General features: G+C 32.6%; 1 protein-coding gene across 1 annotated transcript in view; it reads left to right on the forward strand.

The window, feature by feature from the left end:
• LOC137644620 (pterin-4-alpha-carbinolamine dehydratase-like) overlaps positions 1-13,858 on the forward strand; it is a 41,777-nt gene extending 27,919 nt beyond the window's left edge. Inside the window, exons 3-4 of the mRNA XM_068377576.1 lie at positions 11,718-11,840; positions 13,334-13,858. Coding sequence (XP_068233677.1) covers positions 11,718-11,840; positions 13,334-13,513 — 303 coding nt within the window. The 3' untranslated portion in view covers positions 13,514-13,858. The remainder of the gene's footprint in view (positions 1-11,717; positions 11,841-13,333) is intronic.
• The last annotated feature ends 290 nt before the right edge of the window (positions 13,859-14,148 follow it).

Below are 14,148 nucleotides of genomic sequence, written 5' to 3' on the forward strand. Positions count from 1 at the left end.
ATCCTGAAATTGTGTTAGATGATGCCCTAAGAACAGCAAAAAAGACTTTTTTCGGTAATGATAACAGAAAAAACTACAACACACAAAATTTACTTGTACTACCTTATTGTGATTCTTTTAAAGAAATTCCCCAACTGTTGAAAAACTTCAATGTAAATGTAGCATTTAAGAGTAAAAATACAATAAAACCAGCCTTAATAAAGAATTCTCCTGACATTACCAAGGGATGTGTATATCGTATTCCATGCAATGCTTGTGAAAAATACTATATTGGTCAAACTGGTAAAGCCCTAGAAAAGAGAATTGAACAACATAAGAAAAGTGTCAGGTATGCTCAAGATAATAATGCACTCTTTGCTCACGTTAGAGATAAAAATCACCCTATTAATTGGTCAGGTGCAAAGAAATTGGTTCATTCAAATAACTTAGTGGAAAGAAACATCATAGAGTCCAGTTTCATAAAAGAAACCTTTGAAAACAACTTGAATATTGGTCATGGAATGTATAAACTCGACGCCTTTATATGTAAAGAGATTTGTAAGCTATATAAAAAAACATTAACCACTTAATGTAGAATTGAATGTATTGTGAATAATTAACGTCGCTGTGAAATTAAAATTTAGACCTAAGCTACCATTCATTAAGAGAAACAATTATTTTATATAATATGCATAAGTATATTGGCACTATATAGTGTTATGCTAGATATAAGTATTGATATATACATGATTATATGTTTATGATATTAATGTTGTATATACTGTATATAAATGTATATATGCATATGTATGTATGTATATGTATGTATGTGTATATGTATATATATGTATGTGTATATATATGTATGTGTATATATATGTATGTGTGTATATATGTATATATGTATATATATGTGCATCTGTATGTATATATATATTTGTATGTTTGTGTATGCTTTGCTTATGTATTTATATAGATAAGGCTACCGTGTTTTCATATAAATAAACTTTACTGAAAGTAAAAAAGAAAAAACAAGAATATACCCGCCACTAGAAATGACCCTTTTTGGCAGGTGTCTAATGAGCTTGGGGACTCCTCCTACTTAACACCTGACTCAAGCCCAGGTAGCTGGTAAGGGAGTGTCATTGTTCTCTAAATCTCTATATGTATGTTCATACGTTTGCTTTCCCTATAAAATGTAAAGAAACCTCTCTCAATAAATCAGTCCTCTGAAGAAGTATCACGAAACTAGTCAGGACTTAAGCGTATATTTCGTATTTTCATTTTCCCTGTGGTTCTTCTGCATCTGAGCATCACGTTTTCCTGTGATTTTTACGCATATATATATATATATATATATATATATATATATATATATATATATATATATGTGTGTGTGTGTGTGTGTGTGTGTGTGCGCGTATGGATATATATATATATATATGTATATATATATATATAAACGGCGTGAAAAGAGGTAAAACAACAGGAGAAGATGGCCGAACAATTGATTTGATAATAGATGGAGGAGATTTCATAGTAGTAAAACTCTGTGAACTCTACACCAAATGTCTGCAAGAATGCTTTATACCAACAGATTGGAAAAACGTTATCATTCTACTAATTCACCAAAAAAAAGTGACAAAAAAAAAAACGTGAAAAAATACAGCCTAATAAGTGTACTCTCTGTAATATATGAAATATTTACTAAGATCATATTTGGCTGAACAGAAAGAAAGCTAGACTTCAATCAACCAAAAGAGCAGGCAGGCTTTGGAAGTGGGTATTCAACAACTGACCATGTCCATGTAATTAACCACCTAATGAAAAAATCAACCGAGTATGACAAACCACTATGTATGGCATTTATAGATTGTGAGAAAGCTTTTGATAGTGATAGCCCTACAAGAACAAGGAATAGATGAATCTTATGTTAGAACACTTGAAGATATCTATACAGGAAGTACAGCTATCCTAAAACTACATTGTGATAAATTCCCATTGAGAGCGGAGTTAGACAGGGAAATCCCACCTCTCCTAAATTATTCAAAGCATCCCTAGAATGAGTTTTTTATATTTATTTAGATTGAGAAAATGTAGGAATTAATATTGATGGGGAACACCTTAACAACTTGCAAATAACATAGTTCTATTTAGTGAATCATGGGAAGAATTCCAAAAAATGGTAGAGAATTTGCATAGACAAAGCAGAAATGTAGGACTGGGAATGAATATGAGTAAAACTAAGATAATGTTTAATGAAAATGCAGAGACAACAAATAATGAGTTATGGACGAACCTTTAGAAATTGTTAATGAATATACGTACCTAGGACAGGCAGTAAGTGTTTCCCCAGGACATGAGACAGAAATTAAAAGAAGGATATACATGGGATGGAGAGCTTTTGGAAAACAAAATTAAATTATGAAACGTAAAATGCTACTTTCTCTAAAAAGAAAAGTATTCAATCAGATGGAACTACCAGTTTTAACTTAAACATCAGAAATTTGGACCTTTACTAAAGCCTTAGAATATAAGTTAGTTAAAACTCAGAATTGTGGAAAGAAAAATGATGGGAATAACAGTAAGAGACAGAAAAAGAGCAACATGGATATGGGGGAAAACTAAAGTAGATGATATTTTAAGAACCTGTAAGAAAAGTAATGGACACGGGCAGGTCATAAATTGAGAATGACAGATAAGAGATGGACCTTAAGAATAACAGAATGGGTCCATAGAGACTACCAAAGAAGAAGGGGAAGGAAGAGAAAACTTTGGAATTACGAACTAAGAAATTTTACAGATGTGGACTAGCATAGAAAGACCATAAACAGACACGACTGGAAGAACATATCTGTGGCCTTTGTCCTGCAGTGAACTAGTAATGACTGATGATATATCACACACACACACACACACACATATATATATATATATACACATATATTTATATATAATGTATATGTGTATATATGTGTGTATGCATGTATCTCTCTCTCTCTCTCTCTCTCTCTCTCTCTCTCTCTCTCTCTCTCTCTCTCTCTCTCTCTCTCTCTCTATATATATATATATATATATATATATATGTGTGTGTGTGTGTATATATACATGTATGTGCATCATTATCATAATCATCATCATCCATAACTAGTCCACTGCAGGAGAAAGGCCTCAGAAATTTCCTTCCACTTGCGTCAGTTTCTGGTCTATGCCAGTTTATAAGTGCAAATTTACTTAACTCGTCAATCCATAGTCTAATCTTCCTTCGTTTGCTTCTTTTGTAATCTGTAGGGACCCATTCTGTTATTCTTAATAACAGAATATTATTGGTCTACATCGTAAAGTGATGATGAAAAATGGCTGTAAAGAATAAAAAAAAAATATATTTATAGGATTAGTAAATATATGCGTTCAATGTGGAAATAATAGTAGTATACTCATACACAGTACACACAAAATTTTATAGATACGTATTAAGGAAAACAACGCTATGTCCGACAAATTTGTTTCTACCCTTCTAGAAGACGTGCAGTACAGGTTCGAGTTCGAGTGTGTAATTTATCCCGACTGATGCTCTATGCCTAGTCTATGGGCTTGGTTACTTTAGTTAAGTCGGAGAATTATTTATGTGAATGATTGTTAAGTGTATGATAGGCTTAATGGAACGTTTTTGACTGTTAGAAAAAAAATAAAGAATAATCTGAAGTATCTCATTAATTAACTCAAAACCAGGGTTACAATATAAAAATGCACGGTGACAAGTCTTGAATAGCTTCCCGTTTGTTTTGGCTGGAAGAAGGCCTACCGCCTGTTGCCTGCAAGCCTTAGTTGCTTACAGTTACAAGTGTTTTCTAGTTTTGTACATACACGTTGAAGTTATCCTATTGTATCTTATTAATGTTTATAGATTTAAACTATGGGACATGTCATAGGAATGTAAGATAGATTAGACACTTTAAAGATATGTAAAGGGGGAAAAAGTGATATACGTTGCATGCCTTATAGACGACCCGTGTCCACCATTACTTTACTTTTACTTAAATTTAATTATAACGTTTCTGGTCCCATACTGCAGGTGAACCTTACTCTCTACAGGAACTTCACAGTCACTTTATCGTATACATTCCAAGGCATTCAACATTTTACAATATGCTCGTTTATTGTTAAATCCATATTATTGAAGCAATTAGAAAACAGATTGCATTTTTCAATATGTTACTGAAAAGACTCCTTCCTCTTAAAAAAATTGTACCATCAGTGTGAAAATAGATATAATATTGATTGGGAAAGAAGAGTGTGGGAATCTACAACATATCTTACTTCATACAGTAGATGCCACTTCGGCAGAGGACGGCACGAACATAAGTGATTTTTGGAAAGGCTACCATATTTAACTGTCTGTTTAAACTTCAGTGCTTCTTTGACCAAAGTGAGTCAAACAGCAATGAAGGGTGCATGTAGGAGACTGTGCCCTAAATTTGTTTATGCTATCAAAGGTTATGATGAGTCAGGAAATAACTTATCAAACTTCAGATGGAATAGGAAGGAGAAGATTTAGACAATTTGATTAAAGCCCTCAAGCAACCAGTGACCAACGAGGAATTGTTAAAGTTAAGAGGAACAACCAAATATGGAAGAAAATTTTCATGATCCAGAACCAAGGAACTTGGCTTAAAGAAATGCAGTGTAATTTGTACCATTTATCCAAGTGTCTGTCAGTCTTTGAGTCCCAGGATTCTTAAACCAAGTGTTTCACAAAAGTATCCAATGGTGTTGAAGTTTTGCTTCTTCCGTTTAGACAATAATTGACAAGAAAAGGAGGAACACTATCTAGCAAAATCTAGATCAGTTCCTTTTAAAAGTTAAAAAGATAAAGAATATAGAGTCATCAACTGATCTTGGTGCCGAAGTACCACTGCCTTTGACGCCAAGTTTTACAATGATGAAAATCTCATGGGGAAAATACATCATCACCAACAACCACATATTTGTCATCTTTCTTCAACTAGTTTGTCACTTCCAATTCCACCATCTGTCGTGTCCAGTAAGATAAAGAGACATTATTTTATCCATGTTAACTCATTAATGGTAATACTAATTAAAAGCTGTTAATTGTGTTACCTGGTTACCTGGAAGTCGGGGAAAATTCGTTGGTATGAGACTGATGTCCCGCTAGGTAAATCCTGAAATGCAGTTAGCACCTAAGTTGCGACTTCTTTTAGAGCCTATGGTGGCATGATTGGTAGCAACCTTGCCTTTCATTTGAAGGGGCTAAGGTTTGGTTCCAGAATGAGGTAGAAATTTATTTCTAATTGAGCATGATATTGTGTTGATTTTCATCCATATTAATTCATAAGGGGTAATTCGAATTAAAAGCTTATAATTGTGTCATCTGGTGGGTCGGGATGTCGGGGAAAACTCGCTAGTATGAAACAGGTATCACCAGATAAGTCTTGAACTACAGTCAGTCCTTGTTCCGATTTCTTTTAAGAACCTTTGGTGGCATGATTGTTAGTGACCTTGTCTTTCATTTGAAGGTAGATAGATATTTATATACAGTATATATACCCTACGTAAGAAAGAGCAAATGTTTAGCTTATATATATATATATATATATATAACATATATATATATATATATATATAATATATCCCTGTATAATAAAGAGCAAATCTCTCTCTCTCTTCTCTCTCTCTCTCTCTCTCTCTCTCTCTCTCTCTCTCTCTCTCTCTCTCTCTCTCTCTCTCTATATATATATATATATATATATATATATATATATATATATATATATTATATATATATATGTATATATATGTGTGTATATAATATATATATATATATATATATATATATATATATATATATATATATATATGATCAATTTTGCACATTTAGACGTATTTTTGTATTCAAATAAGCCATGTATTTTAATGTCTTAATGTATAGATTCTCTTATCCACCTCGGGATCAGAGTCCCAAGGCGGAAACACTAAAAAGCATTAGTTTCTGACCGGCCAGGGTACAATTACCGGTCGGTTAGAGGCTATTGTCTTTGAATGGTTCCGCCTTGGGACTCTGATCCCGAGGTCGATAAGAGAATCCAGACGTTAAGGTATCAAATTATATTGCTTGTATGAATGTGTGTATATATATACATACATATATATATAAATATAAATATATATATATATTATATATATATATATATATATATATATATATATATATATATATATATACCTCATACTGGGATCGAACCTTAGCCTCTTCAAATGAAAGGAAAGGTTGCTACCAATCATGGTAGGTTATGCAGGGCACCAGCCACTCATTGAGATACTACCGCTAGAGAGTCATTGGGTCCTTTGGCTGGCCAGACAGTATTACATTGGATCCCTCTCTCTGGTTACGGCTCAATATGTCTTTGCCTACACATACACCAAATAGTCTTGCTTATTTTTACATTCTCCTCTTTCCTCATGCTCTTGCCATCACTGAGATTACCAAACAATTGTTCTACACTCAAGGGGTTAACTACTGCCTCGTAATTGTTCAGTGACCACTTTCCTCTAGGTAAGGGTAGAAGAGACTCTTTAGCTATGGTAAGCAGCTCTCCTAGGAGAAGGACACTCCAAACTCAAACCATTTTTCTCTAGTCTTGGGTAGTGTCATAGCTTCTGTACCATTGCCTTTTACTATCTTGGATTAGAGTTCTCTTGCTTGAGGGTACACTCTGGCACGCTATTCAATCTCAATTTTTTTCCTCCTGTTTTTTAATTTTTTTTTAGTAAATGAAAGATATAATTTAATGTTGTTACTGTTCTTAGTATATTTTATTTTGATTTTCTATTACTTTTCTAGTAGTTTTTCTTATTTCCTTGTTTTCATTCCTTACTGGGCTATTTTACCCTGTTGGGGCCCTTTGGCTTATAGCATCGTGTTTATCCAACTATGGTTGTAGCTTAGCTTATAATAATAATAATAATAATAATAATGCTATACACAGCCAGATTACGGCTGACCTCTCAAAAAAGGGTCCCAAAGGATGACCTAAAGAGACTCCTTGCCTTCATCCGATTCCATCTCGTAGACACACGCATCTAGATCTTCTTAATTGCCTTCCATCGATATATTCAAGGTCGTGAAAGTTATAAGATGTCCTTTGCAGGTGTTCGTTAATCCTCTTTTCCTTTTCATCGTATAATGTTACTGTCATTATTACCTTCCTCTGCATTGTTTGAGAAGTGACTGAAAGTGTTCTCTGCTGTCAGCCTTGAAGTTTTTCTCAATTAATTTTATGGTTATTGTTGTGGCAGTGTTTAGCTCTAGGGCTGAGCCGTGGTAGATGTATTTAATCTTTTGCCTTTTCATGATATTATTTATATCTTCACCCCCCCCCCCTTTCTGTTCTTGGACCCCTTATTTTTTATGGTGTTTCCTAATAACTCCATACAATTTTCAATATATATATATATATATATATATATATATATATATATATATATATATATTTGGGATAATGACTTTATTGTTCTAGTTTCTATATTTTTTTCTGATATATATATATATATATATATATATGTATATATATATAATATATATTATATATAAATATATTATATATATGTGTGTATATATATACATATATATGTATATATATATATATATATATATACATATATATGTATATATATATATATATATATATATATATATCAGAAAAAAATATATAAACTAGAACAATAAAGTCATTATGCCATATATATATATATATATATATATATATATATATATATATATATATATATATATATATATATATATACACGCGTTTTTGGGGTAACTGCCTCACTCTAATTCAAGTTACATTGAAGGGGATTAATTTCCTTATAAGGCGTCAATGTGTTCCCTGGAGGAATCCTCTTATGTTCTCAGTTTCTTCAATTTTTCAGGTGTAAATCTTTGGTTAACAAAAGGATCGTTTAGTAAACCAAAGACTTACACCCGAAAACTTAAAGAATGCTGTGTGTGTGTGTGTGTGTGTGTGTGTGTGTGTGTGTGTGTGTGTGTAATATAAATCTTTCTGCTTGTTCAATTTTTATGATTCCTTTAATTCACATTTTTTATTCACATTAATCGTAACCTTCATTGATAATGTGTGTCCTTTCATATTTTGAATGCGGACTTTTATGAAGAAATAATTTTTTTCTTTCGTATTTTGAATTGCATGCGGTTACCCAATTTTTTAGGGACATCAGAAAAACCTTTGTTCTCTGGTCATATTATTTTCTGAATGAAACGAAATTTGGCATTTACAGTAAAGCTAGGCTGTTTCCGGTCAAGAAAAGGATACTCGAGATATTAAGTGAAAGTCTCTCTCTCTCTCTCTCTCTCTCTCTCTCTCTCTCTCTCTCTCTCTCTCTCTCTCTCTCTCTTTATATATATATATATATATATATATATATATATATATATATATATATGTATATATATAGATATATAAATATACCAAGGTCCTTAGTTAGTATACTTTTCACAACACATTAGCAGATTCAAATATAGATTGATTTAAATGTTATAGTTGCCCTTTTCTCTATGAATGTCGTTTACTGACCGAGGGGCATCTGATCAAGACAAAAACAGTAGTCAGGATGTGTACCAAAATTATTGCTTAATCCTTCAGTTTGATGCACCTTAAAAAACTAGATACAGTATATTTCAAGATAATATTGGGCAGGGTCTACTTGGGGCGCTAGTTGTTCATTAATTTTTCCATTCCCGTTATTTTTATTCTGACTTGAGTTTTACTATTCCATACCATTCTCAGACACCCCACCCCTTATAAAGCTCCCTGTCTCCATCCACATCCCAGCTTTCCTTCTGTCGCCTTATCGATCCTAGCTATCATGGCGTGTTCGAATTCTCTGACGAAAGTTGTGAACAGTTTGCCTTTATTCGCAGTTGTCATGGAATCTTTTTTTTTTTTTTAATGAAATACGTAATAATCATACTTTCAATGTCAACAAGCAGATGAACTGAACTTCATTCCAAACGTTTATTGATTAAAAGATTCTGTTAACACGCCTTTAGTTGCCCCCCTGGACTAGGAGAGGGTCAATCTGGATGGAGTGAGAGAGTGAGGCTGTGAATGTCCCGCCAGCAGCAGTTAGGAGTCAGCCGTGATATCCCTCACAGACCTGTTGCTTTTAGGGCGGTCAGTGCATTTATTCTAGTTTTTGAGAGAAGATCGCTGGGTATAGGATGGTGAGTGTGAAAGTGAAACATCACAATCGTTATCTGCAGATGATTCCGAGAGTAGTTTTCAGGGGTATTTATTATAGATATGAAATCTCCTGTGTGTGAAGTGTCTTGTTTAATTTTCGTCGTAATATTAAATAGCATTGTGGTAAATCATTTGCTTTTGTTGTCCCGCTAAATGCATAATGAATTTGGTAATTCGACGAGTTTATCAGTTGTGGGTGTTTTGGAGTTTGCATTCGTTTCTTCCCTTGAACTGTTCATTCTTGCATTTTCTTTTCATTGATAAACATACCTTACGTGAATGGGAATTTAGAGTTTTTAACAACGATTAATGGTGTATTATAGTACCCTGGCTTGTTGAGCTTATTATTCCCTCCTTTAAATTTAAACGGCTCAAATTATTCATTTTCTTTAAATAAATTTCATTTCAACTGTCACTAGTCTACTTTTGTGCCTTCTTTCAAGTTGAGGCAGAATGAACATAAATAATCGTTGTCTGCTGATATTCTTAGTCTCGATTATGCTTTCTTTTCTCTCTTTTCTCGGTGTCTTTGGATGCCTTGGATTTGTCCCCTTTTTCGTGTGATGTAGCTGTAATAATGATTATAGGAATGATGATAATTTTAGAGGCAATGAAGAAAACTTATGCTTTAATGGTTTTGATTTAAATTTGTAATTTATAAAAAAAAGGTGTCCAACTATTTTTATTTATTTCCACCTTTGTTTATTTTTATTTGTTTCAAATGCATTTTATTGAGTTGCTAGGACAAAGAGAGAAGTTTAATAAAGTTCCCATATACAGTTGTACAAACACACACACAACAGAGCTACAATGAGCTCCCCTTAATGAAACGAGCATAACTGGTCTACCCCCTTCGGAAATCGAATAGGTAACAAATGAAGCACATGTACTGTACCTACTTATCTCTCTCTCTCTCTCTCTCTCTCTCTCTCTCTCTCTCTCTCTCTCTCTCTCTCTCTCTGTATATATATATATATATATATATATATATATACATGTATACATGCATATGTATATATATATATATATATATATATATATATATATATATATATATATATATGTATATGTATATGTATATATATATACATACATACATACATACATACATACATACATACATACATACATGGAAATCATCTCCATCTACCCCTCACCATGATCTCATCCACATTTGGCCTTTGAGTTATCTTTTATAGTTTCATTTCTAATATGTCCTTCCATTACCTCCCACTATTCTTCTGAGGGCTTCATTCTTAAATATAAAAAATCTGTTGGATATTGGGTATGCTCTACGCACTTCCCAAGAGAGATTTAGTTCACCAAACTTTTAACTGGGCTCCACAAGGCACTAGAAGAGTTGGAAGACCCAGGCCTACATGGCTGTTATTCTTAATGCCCATCTATTTTCAGTCATTCTCATTATATGTCCTGCATATGATCATTTGTTTCTTACAAGTTTTTAGAGTATCCTCCACTTTAGTTTCCTCTCGTATCCATGTTGTTTCTTTTCATGTCTCTTAGTGTTATTCCCATCATTACTCTTTCCATAGTTCTTTGAGTTGTAACTAGCTTATGTTGTAAAGTTGTAGTAAGGGCCCAAGTTTCTGGTGCACAAGTTGATACAGGTAGGACCATGTGATTAAATACTTTACTTTTTAAGAGAAAGTAGCATTTTACTTTTCATAATCCCATTTTGTTTACTAGAAGCTCTTATCCTTCTATTAATTTCGGTCTTGTGTCCTGGGGAAACGCTTACTGTCGGTCCTAAGTACGTATATTCAATAACAATCTCTAGAGGTTCCCCCATAACCATTATTTGTTGTCTCTGCTTGAGCAATATTTTAGTGTTACTCATATTCATTTTCAGTCCTACATTTCTGTTTTATATATTCAAATTTTCATTCATCTTTTGCAATTCCTCAAATTATTCACGAAACAGAACTACGTTATCTGCAAACCTAAAGTTGTTAAGGTATTCCCCCATTAATATTAATTCCTACATTTTCACAATATAAATGTTTAAACACTTCTAGGCATATATATATATATATACATATATATATATATATATATATATATATATATATATATATATATATATATATGTATATATGTGTGTGTGTGTGTGTAAGTGTGTGTAGATGTGTAGTGTATTATCATAGGTGAATATTTATGTAAATAGCCTCTCTCTCTCTCTCTCTCTCTCTCTCTCTCTCTCTCTCTCTCTCTCTCTCTCTCTTGTTGTCACTGTTGTTTTTATGTCGATGTTCTTACAGTTCAGTTCTGATTAGTGTGATGCGGAAATTCAATTATGAAAGAAAATATAAATTTTCAGTATTGGAAAATGCTTTGCAAGTTTATCTTTAATATAATTTTACTTCGGTCAGCCTCTTATACAATATCTCTCACATTTCTTTTCTTTAGTTTTAAATGATTTTATTTAATTCGCAGGCGACCAAGTTGACTGATGCTGAGCGTCAGACTGAGCTGAAGGCCTTACTTGATGCTGGTTGGAAGATGGTCGATGGCCGTGATGCCATAAACAAGACTTTCATGTTTAAGAACTTCATGGATGTTCGTATTTGTGTATTTGTTTTCATTAATTGTCTTTTATTTTTGTACGCAAATTAGCAATATCTTGATATACTTTGGAGATTAATACTGTTGTAGAGAAAAGCTTTCCTCTGTGTCATATTTTACACGATGGAGCCAACGTTTTCAGGCACAGCTGAATGTATTAACTGACTTATGACTTTTATTTCTAATCTAAGAGGATATTATACATAACATGACCAGAATCCCGCTTTTTCAACGTCTGTCCCTCTTTTTTGTAAAGTTAGAAAAATTTTCCGCCTTTTTTTCTGGGGTTTGTAACGCCCTTTTTCAAGTTTGTCCCGAATTTTGTACTACAAAAACCAAACTGTCCCAATTGTAGTGGAATAGTACAGATATATTGTTCAATTTTGCCATTTCACTAACTGTTAACTTGTATCATCTTCTCCGACTGCTACGATACCCACTGATGTGAATTATAAGAATATTATAGGCTGTAAGTGTTTAAAGTGGAGCCCTTTACCGTTGTTGATGTCGGCAGAATAAAGGGTTGAGAAAGTGCAGTGGTAGTACATATTTATGTATGTATGTATGTATATATATATATATATATATATATATATATATATATATATATATATATATACATATGTATATATATATATATATATATATATATATATATATATATATATATAGTGGAACCCTTAAAAAGGAATTAAGAGAACTGTTACAGTTCTTGTCTACGATGCATTATTTGAGATGCGAATCATCCACTTCAATGATTTCTGTTCGAGTATTTAATGCATTTTGAAATTAGACAATTAAAAAGAAAATTCGTAATTGGAATGGAGATTCTGTTAATTCAGATTTCGATGTTAATAGAAACCTCAGTTCCTCATCATGAGATCTGATGGAAATGTTTCATTTTTATGAGTTAATACTCTACTGTTATGATTATATATATTGAGTGAGTGCTTGTTTGGTTTTCATGGCTTTTGTGAGAATGTGTTGACATTTTTGAATTATGTTGAACATTTACTTTTGGCTTCGATGATCTTTGAATTAGTGACGCCTATGTACAGCAGAAAAAAATTATATTCACCTTTCGGGTACTATGTGATAACTTAAGGAAGCAATGTGCATGATTTTTATATGTGTTGGACGCTCTAAACATAATTTTTTTATGTATTGCTGCCGTAAATTATTGGCATCCAAAATTATGAAAATCTTGTACTCAATTTATATATTAATTGTTGTTTCAAAAAAAAAAATAGCTTGCATGACATTGTAGAAGTCTTCCAATAGTATGGAGATAGGGAATTTCCACTAACGCAAAATGTAGCCTATATGTAAGGATTCAAAAGAAATGTTTTCTAAAAGGGTTTAGAAAATACAATGTTCTAGATCACTTGTTATTTTTAAAACTGCTCTATGTTTCTGTGTGATTGTAGTTATCCAATCACTTGAAAAGAACAGTATGAATTTTTACGTTATCCGCTTTTCCTTTGCAGGCGTGGAGTTGGATGGGTCGAGTTGCCATGAGTGGAGAGAAGGCTGATCACCATCCGGAGTGGTTCAATGTTTACAACAAAGTGGAGGTCACGTGGTCTACACATGACTGCGGAGGGCTTTCTGCTCGTGATATCAAGATGGCTACCCTCTGTGATGATAAATTTAATAAGTATAAGTAGGTCAGAGTCAATATGTTCATCAATCCAAGTCTTAAATTGTCTGTGAGAAAACACAAAAAACTATTTGTAGTGATTTCGTTCCTTCGTAGATAAGCTCTTCACATTTTCTAAAGCTCTCTTGACTGAAAAAAATAGCACTTGTTTATTATTAAAGCACTTATGCTATATATCATTTATAGTTGAATATCAGTTGATGGTGAAATGTTGTTGGGTAATATTGATGGTGATGATGACCTTGATAATTTAAGGAGTGTTGTTTATACGTTTATTATTGTACTCCATGGATAAAAACTAGTACTGATGCATATTTACAAATTTGATTTCTTAATAAACACAAATCTATGATTAGTTATCTTTTCCTCAGTGATTAAAATGTGGAATGGTGCTGAAGTATTTCCAGATAATTAAAAAAAGGTAAGTTTTTTGTACTGTACTGTCTGAAGAGAATGCAATCTTGGATCAGTGGAGTGAATATTTTGTAGAATTCCTGAATGTAGAAGAGAGGCATTCTGAATATATTTAAGACTAGAAGGGTTGGTCTAAATTTTGAAATGCTGAATGATTGGAATGTAAATAGCTATGTTTAAAGGATGTAAAAAAATACACGTATTTGTTTCAAGAAACATTATGAACTG

The sequence above is a fragment of the Palaemon carinicauda genome, chromosome 1, assembly GCF_036898095.1.
Source record: "Palaemon carinicauda isolate YSFRI2023 chromosome 1, ASM3689809v2, whole genome shotgun sequence".
NCBI classification, from domain to species: Eukaryota; Metazoa; Arthropoda; class Malacostraca; order Decapoda; family Palaemonidae; genus Palaemon; species Palaemon carinicauda.